This window comes from Apteryx mantelli, chromosome 1 (genome assembly GCF_036417845.1).
Source record: "Apteryx mantelli isolate bAptMan1 chromosome 1, bAptMan1.hap1, whole genome shotgun sequence".
In the NCBI taxonomy this organism is placed as follows: Eukaryota; Metazoa; Chordata; class Aves; order Apterygiformes; family Apterygidae; genus Apteryx; species Apteryx mantelli.
Genome location: NC_089978.1, coordinates 131,485,980 through 131,503,565, shown reverse-complemented (window position 1 = coordinate 131,503,565; position 17,586 = coordinate 131,485,980). Strand labels below are relative to the sequence as shown.

General features: G+C 44.9%; 1 protein-coding gene and 1 long non-coding RNA gene across 3 annotated transcripts in view; one reads left to right on the top strand and one right to left on the bottom strand.

Moving 5' to 3' along the window:
- Positions 1 to 20: 20 nt before the first annotated feature.
- On the top strand, positions 21 to 5,502 carry LOC106490701 (uncharacterized). Its single transcript, XR_001293666.2, has 2 exons — positions 21 to 3,130; positions 4,596 to 5,502. It is a non-coding gene; the product is annotated as an uncharacterized lncRNA (long non-coding RNA).
- An 878-nt stretch (positions 5,503 to 6,380) lies between these two features.
- LOC106490700 (galactosylgalactosylxylosylprotein 3-beta-glucuronosyltransferase 1-like) overlaps positions 6,381 to 17,586 on the bottom strand; it is a 28,724-nt gene continuing 17,518 nt past the window's right edge. For both annotated transcript variants that reach the window (XM_013950186.2, XM_013950187.1), the window contains exons 2-6: positions 15,923 to 16,071; positions 14,934 to 15,472; positions 13,294 to 13,590; positions 12,684 to 12,791; positions 6,381 to 8,943 (exon numbers count right to left, since the gene is read on the bottom strand). In XM_013950186.2, the coding sequence (XP_013805640.1) occupies positions 12,705 to 12,791; positions 13,294 to 13,590; positions 14,934 to 15,472; positions 15,923 to 16,034 (1,035 nt within the window). In that variant the 5' untranslated portion in view covers positions 16,035 to 16,071 and the 3' untranslated portion in view covers positions 6,381 to 8,943; positions 12,684 to 12,704. The remainder of the gene's footprint in view (positions 8,944 to 12,683; positions 12,792 to 13,293; positions 13,591 to 14,933; positions 15,473 to 15,922; positions 16,072 to 17,586) is intronic.

Genomic DNA, 17,586 nt, shown 5'->3' with positions numbered 1-17,586 from the left:
CCCCGCTGGCCAGACTACAGCTCCCAGCATGCAAGGCGGGGCACGGTGGCGCGCCGGGCGTGGTGGGCCGGAGCGCGGCATGCTGGGAGCTGTAGTCCCCTTCCCCCGCCGTCTCAGCGCCCTCCGCTATCATGGCCCTCAGGGTCTCTGCTCCTGTAGAGTTTCGCAACGACGTGCTGTGGGCACACGTGAGGGTGGCAGGGCTGCCCTGCCCGCTGAGTAACAGCTGAGTAACCCCCGGTGGGGAGCAGCCGCCGCTGTGGGGTGGAGCTGGAGAGAAGAGGGGCAAGGACCGCTGCGAAGCTGTAAAACGATTTAAACACGAGTATAGTACAACATGCAGTACTCCACGGTGTCAGTTTTTATATTTGCTGTATTAGACTATGACAAATGATTTTTTTTTTTATTTTACAAGATGATTTTTGCATGGTTCATGTCAAGCTGCTTTTGGGTAGAAATTAAAAATTTGTAAAAATGCTGAAAACAAGCACTTTAAAATCGTTTTCATTAGTCAAAACTTCGTTGTAGTATTTAGTCTGATGATACAGAATACATTAAGTTTTTTTTATATTTCGTACTGATTTATTGAGGAAAGGGAGTAGTATATGTAAATGGACAGTTGAAGTAACTTTTTCTGGCCACTGTATTTTTCATAATTTTAGAACAAATAGATGTCACATCTGTCACACCTAGTTTTCGATCATAGGGAAGGAGAGAGTGAAAGCTCTTCTGTGCTTTCAACACACAGTCATTTTCTTGACTTTGAATTAGTTATTGAACTGAAGTAAATTAGATAAACAGAAATTAATACAATACCCTACCTACTTCAGAAGAGACTATGGCAGGATTTCACTTGGATAGACTGCACAGTGAGGAACTTCCTTTAACTGCTTGACTGCCTATAAAATTTTGGCTTCTACACTTATCTCTTTTTTGGCTGATTTCTTGATGGGGCTTATGTGATTGTGCTATCTGTTGGCCTGTCTGTCTTCTCCAATAATAAATTTCAAACGTGCTGTCCACTTTCTCTTAAATTTCACAGAGGAAAAGAAGTCTTACAGACGTTAAATTCCTACCAGTCTTTAAGAAAAGTCAGTGCCTGGATTTGCACTGACAAGAGTAGTAAGACACAAATTTGTGCTTGCAAAATGGGGCGGGTTCATTTAGCTCAGACTCCTGTCCCATTCCAAGCTGCAGCAGGCAGCAGGGCAGCCGGCTCCTGTGTGTGGACTCATCAGCCAGCACACATGGCCCCAAACTAGGCAAAACACGTGCTGCTGTTTGCCCAGCCAAATGGGATGTGTCACGGGGAAAAGAGTACTCTTGCTTCAGAGCAGGATTAGGAGATGCAGGACACAAATCTATAGGAAACTTGACCTCATTAATTCTGCTGCACAGAACACCCTGTTATTCCATTTAAGTGGATTACTTAAAACCTGGATATAAATTGTCAGAATTTAATATTTAAATTACTTGTTTTTAGAAGATGAAATGTACTTAATATTTCTCTTGTCTAGACAAAGTCTTATTTTATTGAAACCCACCCAATATTGCTGTAAAGATTGCTTTTCTTGCACAACACTTTGAATCTCTATATTTTACTTTCTTCCTTTGGCATTCTCTCCATTACCATGTCAAAACCACCTTGTTTGTCTTCATTTTCAAGATTTGTCCTCACCTTACCTGACATCGCTTAATATCAAGAAATTTGCCTGTTCCCATCTCTGAACAGCCCTGAAAATACTTAGCTATTCTCCTTGAAATCCCTCCTTTTCCACGATGTTTAGAGAAAACTGCTGTACTGACATAGCAAATTGATTGCACTAGTCATTGTTAGTTTATTTGCTTGTAATCCTCATCTCTTGTCTTAGATTGTAAACTCTTTGTAGAGAGCGCCATTCCGCTTGTTCACCATGCATAGCAATTGTTTACATACTGTCGGTCCGTGACCAGGACTCTTAGGCATTCTTGCTGTACATATCATTAAATAAATAAGTTGGTGACTAAGTAAATAAAAAAGTAATTATCTAGTTTTACACACCTGGGGCCTTTCCATCTCTCATCATGCTAGTCTTCCACTAGCATTCACTAGTATTTATCCTGTCTTCAGAAAAGAATCAAGACATATGTTCCCTCCACAGCTTGAACCCATGTTGTTTGCACCTTCCAAGTATAGTCAATAGCTTGGTTTGTGATATCACTTCAACTCCACAATAGTTACACTATTTGTACCAAAAAGTACTATCCCTTAACTTTCACTGAAAGCTGAGAACCTGCAGGAAATAGCATGGTCTGCAGGGAATCTTTCAGAAGACCTCAAATATGTAAAAATGGTTTTCTCCTACATTCAAATTCCTACTTGACTGCTAATGACTAATCCTTTGCCTGGTTTGAAATAAACCAAGGAGACACTCACTGCTCTGCTGAAAGCTCCAGTGAATACAATACCATGGTCAGGAAAGAATTAATTTCTGCATCAGTAGTGAACCAAACAGAGGAACCAAGAGTTCAGTGGTATGGCCTGCAGTTGCTGGCAGCAACTCTTTAGGACGAGGTACTGCCTGAATTTATGCTTCGGTTGCAATCCTTCCTTGGGTCACAGCAGGAAATCACAATGCAGGAACAACCTGGGCAAGGCCCGTCTGCTTCCACCCATTTCTGAGGCAGGGAGAAGCCAGGCACCCTGGAACTGACCTGCACCAGCAGCTCAGCTAACTTAAACTGGCAACCACATGTTAGTTGTTATAGCTGTCATCTTGTGCTTGTTTCCAGGCACAAGCAGGTCAAGTGGGAAGGTAACAGTCTCTTTATTTAAATCTGTGGGTATATATGCTCTTGAGATTGGAAAACTAACATATAACTAGTCAGACCAACTGTGTGAAAATGGCATGTCTTTTTGTGTTGCCTGGGAGAATTGAACCTCTGGGATTGACTCCTTCAACGTCCTTTCAAAACCAAATGCAAGAATCATGATTCCTCTCTTTCCCTTTCAGCCATCATCACTAAAATGGCTGGATCATAACCCACCATAAGCTTTCTTCTCACCAGAAAGCAAGTATGGATTGGAGAGCTGAATACAGAACAGAACTTCGTGGTGCCAGACAGACCCAAGCTACAGAACCTTTTCAAGGTAACAGTTTCCCTGTTCTAAACTGATCTGTGGAAAGCTGTTTTTTTTTGTTTTTTTTTTAATTCAAAATGATTTGAATTGCTTAAATGAAAAAAAAAATTAACTGTCTCTACTGAAGTGTGGAAGGGAGATGGCAGGCATTTTAGCAACCCCTGAGCACAGATATATTGAGGGCAGTAACAGAAGAAAATAATGTGAGGCTGGATCCATAAGAAGCAGGCACAGGGCTATCTTCACAGTCAAAGGTCTGACTTTCTCATTTTCACACGTCTGCCTGAGAAATTAAATGAATGCATACTAAAAAAAAAAAAAAAAAAAAAGACAAACACCATCTTCAACAGAGCTTGAAATTAAGTTTGTGCAAGAGCCTCTGGATGTCCCAGGGGAGGGTGCTTCCCCTCCCTCCGAGTGTAATTTCACCTCCAATCAGTCTTGAATGTGATGAGAGACTGAGAGAAGTACCTCACACCATTTAATAAGATTCATTCTTATTTGCCTTTCTCTTTCTCCCCCCAACCTCCCCCCTTCTCCTGGGACCTGCACCAGTTCCCTGTTGAAAATGCAGCAGAGTGGTTGGGAAGCTCAGCCTTAAAGGTGCATGGCAAACGGAGGGAAGGACCAATGCGCTGGTGTAACAGAGTGATACCCAGCAGGGTGGTCAGGCAGTATCAGACAGTGTTACTTATCTGCTGCTCTCCACATCAGCAGGGTTTCTATCAAGGAAAGAGGAATATAGCGTTAATCCTTGCTAAAGGCACTGTAGAGGCTTTCAGCCACCATGGCCAAGCAGAGCTGTCCCTGTTTTTGGGGGGATAACTGTGTTTTCTAGCAGAGCGGAGATTTCAGGTACCTTGAGCCACTGCAGTTTTTTCTCAGCGTTTCTCAGAGCCTTTGCTTGTACACCCCAAGATGCACCTTAAATGATACCTTTGCAAATGTGATTGTTATGACATAAGACATGGGTTTGGCCTGTCATCTAATACACTAAATTCTTAGCAATGCTTCCTCAAAAGAGTCTTAGAAGTGCTTCCATTTTCTGAGGGGTAGGTGCCTTATGGTTGTTGAAAAACCCAAAGTTAGAGATAGTTGATGGCATGTACCTTGGCCAAATGACAGAGTAAATCAGTGACAGCATTAGAAACAGGACCTGGGTCTACTAGCTTCTCCCAAGCTCGTGAATTAGCCCACAGTGAGGTCCCATCAAATAGGCCTATCCATTTTTCTCCTGCCTGAAGAGAGTAGAATCAAGAGACCAGAGGTGCTTCTCTATCTGATCCTATTGACATCTAGTGCTCTGGTGAGGGTTTATGCGCTTTTCCCAGTGGGCTGTGGCTAACTAGGGACCGGCAGGAGCAGGAACTGGTAACAGCGTGTGATTCATTAGGAAGACAAGACCTTATAATGCCTTAGCCTACTCTTCCTTACCCTGTTGGTGCTGCTTCTGGATGTTTCCCTCTCTCCCCAGGACATGCAATTGCACAGGGCCACAAACTATCGCCCTGGCTGCTGCTCACTGCCACCTGTCCTAAGCAACTGATCCAGCAGGAGGAAGGCAGCTGAAAAATGTCTCTTGAGGTGTTTCATGGCCTCCAGGACCACTCGGGGAGACTTTTCACATCGCACACTGACGAAACGGATACGTGACCATGGATCAACCTTTGCTGAGACCCTAGAGAGGTGATGTGTCCCCGCATTCCTGTGGGGGATCCCTTATGTCTTACTGTCATGCTGCCAGGAGCTTGTCCTGGCTCTTCCCAGGTGGAAGGACAGGGTGCAGGAGCTGGCTGGCCCAACAAAGCTGGAGTGGGTACACAGCTACCTGCAGAGCAGACTTAAATAACATTACCCTGCAAAAATTAGGTAGTCTTCGCTCACTGTCAGCAGCAGCAGCCTTGTTTAGGTATGACTTTGCCATACAGCTTGTCATTGCATTAAGACCCTTGTGATGGAAAACTGCCCTATGTTTTGACCACCACCCACTTCTGAGTTTTGATCAGCACTTTACGGAGCAGTCTCAGTCGGGATTGTCATCACGTCACTCAAATGACCAGTTGTGGCTAGAGATGCCATGGGACTGTGTAGTTTAGACAAAATACCCATGTTCCTTTCTGTCTCTTTCCTTCACCTCCATAATTCAGGCAACCTCTTCCAAACCCATGTAGCATTTGGGTCAGATGAAGACTGGAGACAATATCCTTGAAAGGAGAACAATTAAAACTGATAACATTCTTCATTACAGAGTCCACTGTTTTCCTGGAAAAGAAGTAAGCACTTACACTGCATGATAGAGAGTGGTGCCATATTGTACTATTTGCATCATAATTAATAATGTTCTAGTACCATTCAATATAAATAAATAACCATTAAAATTATTTTCTTGACACTCTTTTCCTTGTCAATAGTATTTTCTGCAACAGGAAATGTTAGTAGTATTCATTGGTTGGTGAATTGGATGAATCTGAGAGAACATGAATATCAGACACTAATATGCTAATAAAAACAGGAGCTGTGATGCCTTCTCTTGTTTTAAACAACTTAGGGTTGATCTGCAGCTTCCCTCCCTATTGTACCCCTGTATTTGCTTACCCTGAAACCTGTGGCCCTCACTGCTGCTCCATTCTTGGGCTCTCCCACCAAGCTCTGCTAGCAAATAGCTGTCTTAACTTGTGATACCTCTTACTCATCTGCACTTAGCTGATGCATCTGGACTGGCAACAGTCCTTGCTGTCCTTAGTCTGCTCTACAAAGAAGGAGTATTTGTGCTGAACAGGTCCAAATGTCTGCTAGCCTGGAATAGTAGTTGTGTACATCCACACTGCCCATACAAGGCTTTGGGTCTGCACAATTTACAGAGTGGTGAATTTCTTGATTCACAGAATTTCCTCCCCTGCAGGGCTCCAGGGTCAGGCTGGGTCAGGAATAGAAATGGTGTGAAGGGTCTAGTCCTGAGAGCAGGCTCAGACCTGCGCTGAGCTGACAGTGTAGCACAGCTCACGGGAATCCAAGTTCCCAGTGGGAAAAATAGGAATAACGATTTCACTTTCTTATAGGAATGCAGAGAGAAGAAATCCCTAAAAAACATGTGTTGGAAGGTATCCTTTACAATGGTAATAGACTTTTGCTACAAACTTCCTCTAGCAGTGCCGAAACTCTACGTAGGACCTGCATGAAAATCTCAAAAGCTGGATTAAAGGCCAAGGAATCGGTCACCATATCCGCTGCTTTTCATACGGGCAGTAACCTTGCCCATCTCAGAGGGGAAAATGGAAGATCCTAAATAACTCCTTTATTCCCTCTGTCTTGCTCATTCATTAAAATCACCAAGAAGGTCACTTTCTTGTTTTAATGCAGGGTGGGATCAGTGAGCCTGCCAGTCAGTTGGCAGGGATGGGTGGGCAAAGCCCACCAGAAGGCAAAGCCTGTTATCTTATGCAGAGGTCGGGACATAAAGCTCTGACAAATGGAGAAGAAAAAGTGTTTTACAGAAGCCAGTCTTCCTTCCTGCTATCCAGTTCCAACATGCCAGACCCTTGTAAAAAATAGTAAGGACTATTTTCTAGGGTCCAGAGAAGACACAGCTTTCATGGTACATTTAGTATTCCTTTGTGCTGAGATGACTGGCAAGGTAGCTTTTTCTCCTGGGTGTGCTTATCTCTGGCGTGAGCCTCACTACACTCAAATTAAGGGCAGCCTCCATTTCTCTGTTTGCTGCCTATTCTTTGATTTCTCATGAATTCTTCTCCAAGAGGTTGTGCCTTACTCCCTTTCCCCCTTCTTGTACTCTAATCCCCCTCCCATAGCAGGATGTGCTGCTACTAGTTCCACAGGAGGGAACATGGACCAACTCTCTCTCTCTCAGATATCCTTTGAAGAGCCCTCTTCTTGGAAGCTTCCCAAGATCCTGTGGGGACTGTCTGCTGAGTGAGCCAGTCCTTTGCATGTTTTCACCTTGCTATGACTGCTCAGGAGCCAGAAACTTAGTGCCACCTATGTCTCTTGCATAAAGGAATGGTAGTTTCCCTTGCTGTACTCACCTCCTTGCTGTGTTTCTGATTATTTTGCCAGTTTAAGACACCATTGTAAAGAAACCCCAGGGAACATGAAACATATGACATTCAGCAGTGAATGCAAAGCTCTACTATTCTTCTGTGAGAATTTGGGGTGAGGGGGGAATTATTCTTTCTTCATGAATATGTTAGATGAGCTAAGCTAAAATGCAAAACAAAACAAGGAATAGACAGAAAAGAATTGTAGTATAAATAAATCAACAAATAAATAAGTCTCCTGCCAGCCCAGATTTTCTTGGGTGGGGAATGGTTCAGCTACTCATAACTTTCCCCCAGCTATGAAAATTCTCAATGTGTTTTGAAAGCCTAAAGCCTTGTTTCTCATGGCTTGAGTGAAGATGGTTTTCAAGATGTGCTTACAGGGATTTCTGGGTCATTCAAGGTATCTTCCTGGAAGTTGGAGCGACACCTGCCCCTCTTCTACATGATACAAACAATTGTGCTTTTAATCCAGTGCATCCTCCAGTCCTTATTTGCTACCTCCTCCTTTATGGGCTGCCTTTACCCTCACTGTCCCCCTGTTTTATTAAGGGAAAAGGAAATTGTTCTGGATGACAATGTCTCTTGTCTCTGTTCACAGGACCAAACATGCCTTTCAAAGTTCACCTGAAAAGCTTTGTCACATTTGCTACTTCAGTTGTCATTTATGGTGCTCAAGAATAGTTTCTTGATGGTGTCTCTCCACGTTCCTCGATGTCCTCAAAGGAGATTAGCACAGGCTCAGGATTCCTCTTCTCTGAGCACTTCTCACTCACCTCCACTCCAGAGAGGTGTCTCTGTCTGTGGAAATTGAGGAAACAACTCTATATATCTGATTTGAGGCTACTGAAGTGCCTGATGGCGCTGCAGTGGGGTTCCAGGCTAGAAACAAAACTGCCAAGTCCACCCATCTTTTTTCCTGCTTTCTGGTCTCTCCAGTGGCACATGGAGGCATGGCTTTTGAGGTACAATACTTGCCAGGTCTCCCTGAGATGGAGAGCAACTTCATCCAGAGGGCTGTGGGTCTGGGGATCTGGTATGGCATTTTCCAAAACAACTGTAATTTAGGGCAGTTCCATTCTCAGCTGAAGCAACAAGCTGAGGTGTAGGCACCGGATCCCTACTTGGTACCTACACACCTTTCTGAACTCCCAAACTGAGAATGAGGTGCTTCAGCACAGTTCCCTCCCCAAAACTGAAGGCTGAGCCATGTAGGTATCTGAGTGTATCCTTGGGAGGGAGAGCCTCTCTTAGGCTAGCTTTGTTTTTAAGCTGTTTTGAGAGCATCTCATTCTCAGGCTGACAGATGTGCTTCTGTGACAACTCTGGCTCCTGAATCACTGTAGCTCACCACAGCTGTACAGCTATAGTTTCACAATCTGCCAAGAGAGATCTTCAGAAATCTCACAGCCACCCTGGATTTCAGCCTTTACGCTGGCACAGCAGAGAATGAAGATCATGTCTAATAAATTTCCCGTTTAATGAATGAACACAGGGCCCACAGGGGAAGGAAGCATCCCTCTTCCAGGTGGGAAATGGGAGCCAGTGCATGAAGTCAAAGGTAAAGATCTGTAGGATCACAGGGCACCACATCAGCTGTGTCCCTGTTTGTTACCACCTTTTGGGCAGTGGCAGCTGATAGATGTGGCCACATTTGGGGGCATTTATCATCCTCCAGCGGTGGAGCAGAGTGCTGGGCAGAAGAGGCAGCGTGCACAGCTGTTGTGGTTGCTGACGAACTTCTGGAATCAACAGTGCCCTGTGCCTCTGTCAAAACAAACACAAGATGGGGTGAGGAAGGGAGGTAGGTCTCAATGTCTTATCCGCTACATCATGGCAAGAGATGCATTTTTAAGAGTGCTGTCCTTTGGCTCAGGTAAACACCAGGCATCAGTAACCAGGTTCCTCAACCATGCTACCATCTCAGGTTAGGGTTATGGCTGAAGTGCTGTTTGTTCTATCTATACCACAGAGTTTGGGGGTGGGATATTTTTCTTTATGGATTAGTAAAAGGTTTTGAAGGTTTTTTTTTTCAGTAAAATCATTATTTACCCCCTCTGATATTTTTTCAAGGAAAAGCAAGATGATCAGATCTGAGGATCCCTGTTTAGCCTGTCTGGAAGCTCTGGAAAGCAGGGGAATTTCTTTCACTGTCTCCAGATATCACAAGGCAGAAGGAGCCATGCTAAACTGAGTGAGTTCTTCTCTCTCAAATGCCTGTTATAGGTGATAACAATAAGAACAGCTAGTTTTTAACACCACTTTTCAGTGATACATTTCAGCATTTAACAATGGAAAAATACTAAGCGAAACTAGTTCCCCTCTCCTGCTCTCAGAAACCAACGTTTTTGTTTCTATGGGGGGGATCCCAATACACAGTGTGCAGGGACATATGCTGTGATGGCTTTGGTTGATCTGTGGCCCTTGTTGTAATACAGACAATCCTAAGGATTTCACACACCCCCAACATTCCCCTTCCTACCCTGCATGTCCCCACAGCGTTTTTCAGAGAACAGACTTATGGCCACTTGCTAAAATATCTCCACAGTGAAAGTCTTAGTTTGGCTGAATATGGGCTCAGAGACCTCCTTTTTGCCCATCCTGCTCCTCTACTTTGCATCAAACAGCTGGATAAGCAGCTGAAGATCTCACTCACTGTCTGTAATCTCAACACATTTCAGATCCTCCCTAATGTTTCTTGGGGCAGAGAAAAGCAGAATTTCTAGTGCATAAAGGTAAAACACTTTCATTAAATTTTGAGCTCTTTCTGTTGTCTCTCATGAAAAGCAAAACTGTGGCATGTGTCTTATTGTTTCCTCTTTTCCGATCTTCTCTGATTTGGAGTGTATAGTTCTTCTCTCATAGATTCACAAACACTGCAATGGTTCAGCTAAACACAGCTAAGAGCAGTGGGAATGCAGGTGAGAAAAAGGGTGAACTCCAAATGGGGGGATATAACTGCCATTTATGCAGTATCCATTAAAGCCTGATCTTTGCAGTTTACATGATCAGCGCATCCCTTTACATTGCATCTGTGGCAATCCAGAGAGTATGCACACATGCCCAGAAGCCATGAGAGTGGTTGAACTAAGGGGTTAACAGAGCACCAAACCCTGCACCAAGCAATGTCTGCCTGGCTCAGGCCCCCAGGTGTTAAAAGGGAAAAAGGCCTCTGGGAGGTCTGGGACTTGCCTGGCCTGATCTGACCCAAAATGAGGACAAGTTCTCAGGAGGAAAGACAGAAATATTCTCACAATTGTAGCTACAACACAGAACATCCCTAAGGGAGGAATTTTCCCTGTTTTTCCTCTAGCTTATCTAGATCATGCCTGCAAGATTCTGAAGCTCAGCAGTCTTGATATTAGGGACTTCCAGAGCACAGTCATCAGCAGGGATGTCAATTTAAAACTTTAAGGGAGAACATGGTGATTTTGCTTGACTGCCCAAAGCCTCTCTCAGCTGAATCCACTAGGCTTCTCAGGGCAGCACATTCACACTCAAGGCATTGCTTTGGGGTTGTCTCCTGGAGTGGGTACTACATACCCAGTTGGCAGGTCAGGGCAGGTGCCCCACATGGAAGATGATGATACAGAAAGGGCTGTGGGTCAAATTCTGACCTGAAGGAAGCCATTCCCATGAGAATTCACTGTAGGTGAATGGCATATCTCATGGAGGATGGTCAGTGTTTGGCCAGGAGGGAGTGAGGACAAAAGAGCAGACACATAGTACATTTATAAAATCATCATGCCCACACTCTGCATCTGTAATGGAGTACTTAACTCCTCCTCTGATAAGTAGGCAAGCAGGCCTAATACGTCTAACTTTTTTAGTTTGCTCATCCTGTGTGAAGTAAGTGGTACCCCCCCAACAGTTAACTGGATCCTGAGCAGAGCTGAGCTTGGGAAGTCATAGCTTTACTTTACTGCAGACCCAGCATGAATGAGTATATAAAATGATCACGTTTCTGCTAGTGGATGTCACTCAAGCACAGGCCGAGAGCGGTGCTGTTGCCAAGTGTGGGTGTCTGGCATCATTTTAGTTTCCCTAGGATATCTGAGATATTCATGGAAGGCTGGCAGATATGATATAGGGTTTATGCCCAACAGGAGGGCCAGGTAGGATACACCAGGGTCCCTACTCCTACCCCTGCAATGTGCAGGAGCCAGGGTTGCTTTTCATTCTTTGCATGGCTATCACTCAGAGGTGACAAGATGATGTGGAAATGCTGTACACAACTACAAGTAATACACACGCTGGATCAGTGCAGAAGTTGAAACATTCATGACTGTGTGTAAAAAAGCTGTCATTCTTGTTCCACTGGTAGATCTGAGCTGAAGTGTATGTTGGGGACAGGACTGAAAACAGCTCTGGAATATCTTCCAAAATAGGAGGGATAAATGCCACAGGGTACAGGATGCTGAATGTGCCATTCCAGGAAGACCTGGATCCTCCCAAATTAGATGCCTTTATTCTGGGATTTGTGGGCTAGGATTCTGCCAAAGACAAACATTGAGATCAGAGGACAGGGCAGTTGATATAAAGAGGAGGTCATAGCCATCAGGTCATGCTGGGTTTGAATAGCTGGCATAAGATATACTCATCTGCCTTGATCTGCTGTGGTGTCAGAGTGGTGTTGCCAAGTGCACAGCAATGCAGAGAGCTCAGCTACAGCCTACCATATAGGCGGTACACATTTAGAGGTCAATGTCTCTATAGCTCCTCTGGAGCCTATTTTTCATCACTCTTAATTTCTAAGAATGTATCACTGATCTCTGATACATTCCTGCCCTTGCCTGTGGTGGTGGCTATAAACCCTTCCCCCTGCTGAACTTTTCTCTGTGGACCATACAGGCACTCCTAGTGCCTTCACTATTTCTTCTCAACAGCAGACATACTCCTTCCTCCAGTAATGTCAGTACTGGAGCCCCTCAGAGTGCAAGAGAGTTTGTATAGGTTACTTTTTGCTGTTTTGAGATGGTATAAGTGTCCCATCAGCCTTTATGTGCTGTCCCATACCATGGTTGTTCATGCAGCACCTCTTACAGGAGAAAAGCTGAAGGCAGACAAATGAATCACAGCAGAGGTGGCAGGCCTGCAGGGCTGCAAGGGAAGAAGCTCATCTGCAGGAGTGTGATGTCTTTCCACACACTGTAGAGCAACTGCCACACTAAAGAGACTTTGGACCTGGTAGGAATCTCTTAAGGGGGATCAAGAACTTTGACTTGTCATTATTACTGAGTGAAACCATGAGATTTTTTCTGCCATTTTTTTTCTCATCTTCTTGCAGGCAAAAATTCCATGTGAACTGCAAGAAGGCTTGAATGAATAAGAAATGCAGACAGTAAGGGAGTGAAGGTGAGAATCTGTTTCTTGTGCAAAGGGTAAGATGATAAGGGAATTACTGAGGCTGTCTTGTATATGCAATCCTAGAGGAAGTAATAACACAAATAAGGAAAGCAGTATAGATTATTTGCCTTGCTAAAAGTAATAAATACAAGGATACTCACACCCTGGAGCTGGCTCTCTGCTTACACCTCTGCTCTGGGGTCTGTAAATCCACGTTTGCCTTCATTAACCAAAGTAGGCCTCTCAGTTCTTGTGTGCCAGACCAGCACCTACAGGGAATCACAAAGAGAGCTGAGGGGCTCTGGATGCCATGGAAACGCTGAGAGCAGCAGGTAGGATCCTGAGCAACCCAGGGCTCAGGATTGTTTGAAGTGTGTGATTCAAAGGACTTGACTCAGGACCTGGGGGAGACTTTGTAAGTGCATGAAAGTGGTAAGGAGGACAGATTGTTCTGGACCAAAACCCCAGACTCAACCCTCTGCTAATCCTCCTGGATTTTGGAGAAAAAAATCAAGGTGTGAATTATGCAGCTGAGGCTCTTTATTAACACAATTACAGTGCATAGCACTAAATGTTCCTCGGCACTCATTGAACTTCTCATCTGCAAAGAATTTGACAGGCTCTGTCTATCTCCCTCAGCACGATTCTGAGCTGATGTGCTCTCGTGCAAGAGCAGGCACAATGGAAGGTGAATGGGGCATAGCAGGAGGCTGCAGGAGAGGCCAGAACTGAGCAAGGGGAAGGTATCTTCAGGTCTCTTGTCCTGCTCACCTTTGTGCAGTTGGCTGCTTTTGGCTCCAACCCATCCATAGTCACCAGATCCTTCAGCAAACTGGTTTCCTGGTAGCCTCCTTTAACTCCCTCCAACTTGAAACTGGCTTGAGGCTTCTCCAAGATTAGCTTGATGCTGATGGCAAATCCAGCCATATCAATAGCGAAGGGTCGGTTCGGGTCAAAGACAGTTTTCCAGCCCACTACCTTCCCTGCTGGGCTCACTTTTGGGGATTCATATCGCAGACCCCCAACGAAAGCCACTGGCCAGACTGACACCCTCCTTGTGTAGCGCATCTGTGGGCCAGAAAGAAACAGTGCTGTGAGAATTCAGCCCTGTGACGTTTGTCCCAGCCCATCAGTATACCATCCCCTGTATTATTTGGTGCCTGCCCTCCCCTGTTGACTTCCTACACAATCATGCAGCTCTAAGCTGCACACACTCTTCTTCACCTGTGCTATTGCTTGAAAAGCTACAGCCTGCAATGCCATGAGCTCTGTTTTAACACATTCTTCTGCTCTGAACACCAAAATTTGCTGCATTTTATTACCCATGTTCAGTCCCCCAGAAGAGGGAAAACCTTGGTTTCTGATCTCATCTGAACTTTTATAATTTTTCTAAATAGAAGCATGCCAAACGCAACTTCTCCCGGGCCTCTAGCTCCCTGTTATCAACTCCACTCACACCATCTTCACCCTTTTTCAAGTAATTGCCCTCCTTCACTGATGCATCTCCGTGCTTACTTACAGCAACTTCCCCCCTCACCCCACCTTGTTCTACCATCCATGGCTACTTCCTAAGAGGGTGGGGGTTTATTTAAATTGCCTGAAAGGACTTGGAAAGAAATAGGAAAGGATGAACTTAACAGAGATCTAAAAAATTGTGAAAACTGGAAATGTGTTTTGATGCATAACACAGGATTTTGAGTGGTGTATTACAGTTTGGCTTAAATTGGTGACAAGTGAGTATTACTGAAAAATCATCTTTGCCAGTCTTCAATAGACTTGATGTCTCACAAAAGCCAAGTCTCCAGCAGAAGTCTGGGCAAGCTTTTCTGATCCCAGGGACACAGCTCTGTTGTGGTGGTTGGAACTCAGAATACAGAAGGGCAGGAAAAGGAAAAAAGTGGATTAGACAGTCAGTCAACTTTTATAACACTGCTACAACAGTGAAGATTTATGTTTTGGCAGAAGTTTGTCTTTGGTGCCTATTTAATCCAAGTCACTTCTCCCTGAACTTCTACTCCTCTGGGGCATCTTTTCTATGATTCCTATGAAAACAGACCTGGCAAAAGGAGGCTGTAGTTGGTGCAATGCTGGGTGAGTGCCTATGCACATCTGCAGCCTACACCATGGCTGATGCACTCTTTTCTCTTTCAGCCCTTTAAAGAATGGCTACTGAATTTGCATAACCATTGGCTTATAACTGCCCTATTCCCAGCTCCCATGGAGTGCAGAAAGGGAAGGGCTCCAGGCAGCATGCCAGACCCCTCATCTCCCAGCTGGTGCTAAAAGTGCATTTGGTAGTCCTGTCTCAGAGATCTCTGTAAGTGCAGGCAGGACTTTGCCTTAAGAGGTCCAGCTGTATAGGTTTGCACCTATATTGTGTTTTCTGTCCCATGTAATTTTACGGTTCCTACCTCTTCAAAGAGCTCCAGGCTGTAGGTGTTATCATCATCGGCAAAATACACTACCCCTTCTGGTGGTGCAGTGTTGCTGAAGCTGTTCCTCAGCCAGTGCAGCCCCAGGTTCCTCTGTAATGTCCCCCTTGGGGTGTGGGATGGGATCCAGGACAGGCCCAGCTTCAGACTTTTGGGGGTCTCCACATTGAGGTGGGTGAAGTTAAGCCCTGCCTTCTCCAGCAGGTTGGATACCAGGTTGGTCCTCCGGGGTGAGTCCTCCACCACCACCCAGTGTAGGTTCTGTACGTGTAGGAAGGTGTTGGCCAATCGGGTCAGCTCAGCTTTTTGCACGGGCCGGGTGTAGGTAGGAGTGATAACAAAGATGGTTGGCAAGGTGTCTGACCATGGGGGAGGCCTGGAGTACACATAATTCTGGATGACTTTGGGCATTGCCGCCATGCTCTGCTGCTGCCGCATACATGACGGGAGGCCTTCCTCTCTCAGTGCTGATGTACCATTGACAAGAGCTTTAGAGGTCACATTCTCATCTGCCTCTTCTGGGGCAAAAGGAAGGAAGGAATGAAGGAAGGAAGGAAGGAAGAAGAAGAATAAGAATAAGAAGAAGAAGTAGAAGGAGAAGAAGAAGGATGTTAGAAAACTAATCACTGCAGGGCTATCTCCTCTCCAGGGATGCTGGAGACCTGCCTGGCTGGAATCTGCCTGAGGCAGAGGTTTCCTGGCAACCCTCTTCTCAGAGTGCTCCCTCTCACAGGCACCACGACAGCAATGCTCAGCACAGCAGCCTGCTCTCCCTGAAGACAGCCTAAGGTACATTTTTAACATGCTCCTAAGAACAACTTAGGTGCCTGTTGTAGCTAGACAGAGGGAGCCTTCAAGCAAATTTGTCTTGGTTTAACTCATCCCATGAGGGAGAGTCTCCTACTGAGGGCTCTCACCAGCAATCGTCACAGCCACGGGCATGCTGACAGCAGAGATCTTACACTTACTTCTCAGGAGGCTGAGGTAGCGGGTGGTTGGATACTGATGCCACAAGGTTAGGAGAAGAGCCCATGGCAAGGCGATCAGGAGCGTGGTAAGAAGGTTACGTCTCCTCAGCATGCTGCAGAGAGCTTCCGATGCCCAGGCATCTCTCTACCTTCACAGCAGAGAAAAGAGAAAGGCCTCTGAAATACCAGTCACCATAAACACTAGGACAGTGAGATCAGAGACCAAACTAAAAGACTGAATTTGGCTTGCTTAGAGAGAGGCATAATAAATGCTGGACATTATTATACAGCAAAGCATTTGTTGAAGTATAAGTTTACAAGGAGCCCCATTAGGTTGCAGGCCTGGCAATTCCTGTGCTGTTGAATGTAAGCTTTTATCTATTTATGTTGCTATAAAGAACCTCCTGCTGCCCAGAGATGAACCAGCTGTCCTTGACTTAAGGTTGTTCACCTTGCTGAATCTGAGGTCTAAGAAGACTGTTACTTGCCCCCATTCCAGATGAGTGTTCATTCCTGAGCCTAGTGGTAAGCATTTAATGTGCTAAATTGGTAGAATTATTTAAAATTGTGTGCAAGATTTGTATTCCTGAATGTGCCAGTGGGAAAAACAAAGAGAAAATATCAGGGGTCCTAAAGATGCCTAGCTTCTTTCACACTTGCATTTTTAATTCATTCTCCTTATGCAGATGCATTGATGCAGTCAATAACCACACCATTACCTATTAAGTTTTCCACAAAGCCCCTGCCTCAGTCATTCCACAGTGCTGGTGGTGCTTGCTGAAAGTTTAATTATTCCAGATCTTTTTCCACTGCTGGCTTGCAGTTTTTGGCCACTGCATCATTTATTTTATATCACAGACTTCAGAATACTTTAATTTCATTCACAGTATTTCTGTAATGTACATGACCAGGAGACCTGAGGAATCACAACAGTTAACATTTGATTTCAATCCCCACATTCCCCATAAGGTGACAGGAACTAAAGGAAAATAAAGAAAATTCAAGGACAAAAGTATCAGGAATAATCAAAAACAAGGGGTGCCTTATTTACAGGCACTCTAAGCTACAGCAATCCTGTATTTGTTTTTTCCCAATTGTTGAGCACTTTTGGCTAGTCAATATGATTAATGAACAGCCAGCTCATCTGGAAATCAGATCTTTGGCTTCTCAAGGTAGGCATGCCTTCAACAAAGTATCCAACATTAATGATCAGTTTGGAAAATACAGACTGAAGTCCTTGGATGTCTGTTACAGACCAGTTGTTCAGGGACATAGCTCAGTAAAGTCATGATGTGACGAAATCCCAGTCCTGGCTCTCCTGTTTGAAAGGCCCTTCCTAGCCTGTGTGCAGTAAGTCATATGAGCATCAGATCTCAGAGGTGAATTCTGGAGGTCCAGCATACATAATACATGTATGACTCTGACACACTGTCAAGAACATTTTCCTCCAGTCTCCAGCTTTTCTTTGGTCTCTCTCTGGGTGCTAAAGCTCCCAATCCTGTTATCACTCCCAAAGCAACAAAAGCAGTGCTTCAAAAAGAGGGATCCACTTTTGCTGCTGCAGAACAGCAGCCCAAGGAAACACCGAGTGGTACAGAGCAAAGTTGCTTGTTGCCATCTGAAGACTTTTTGCTATCACTCCAGGCAGATTGCCTGATGCTTGA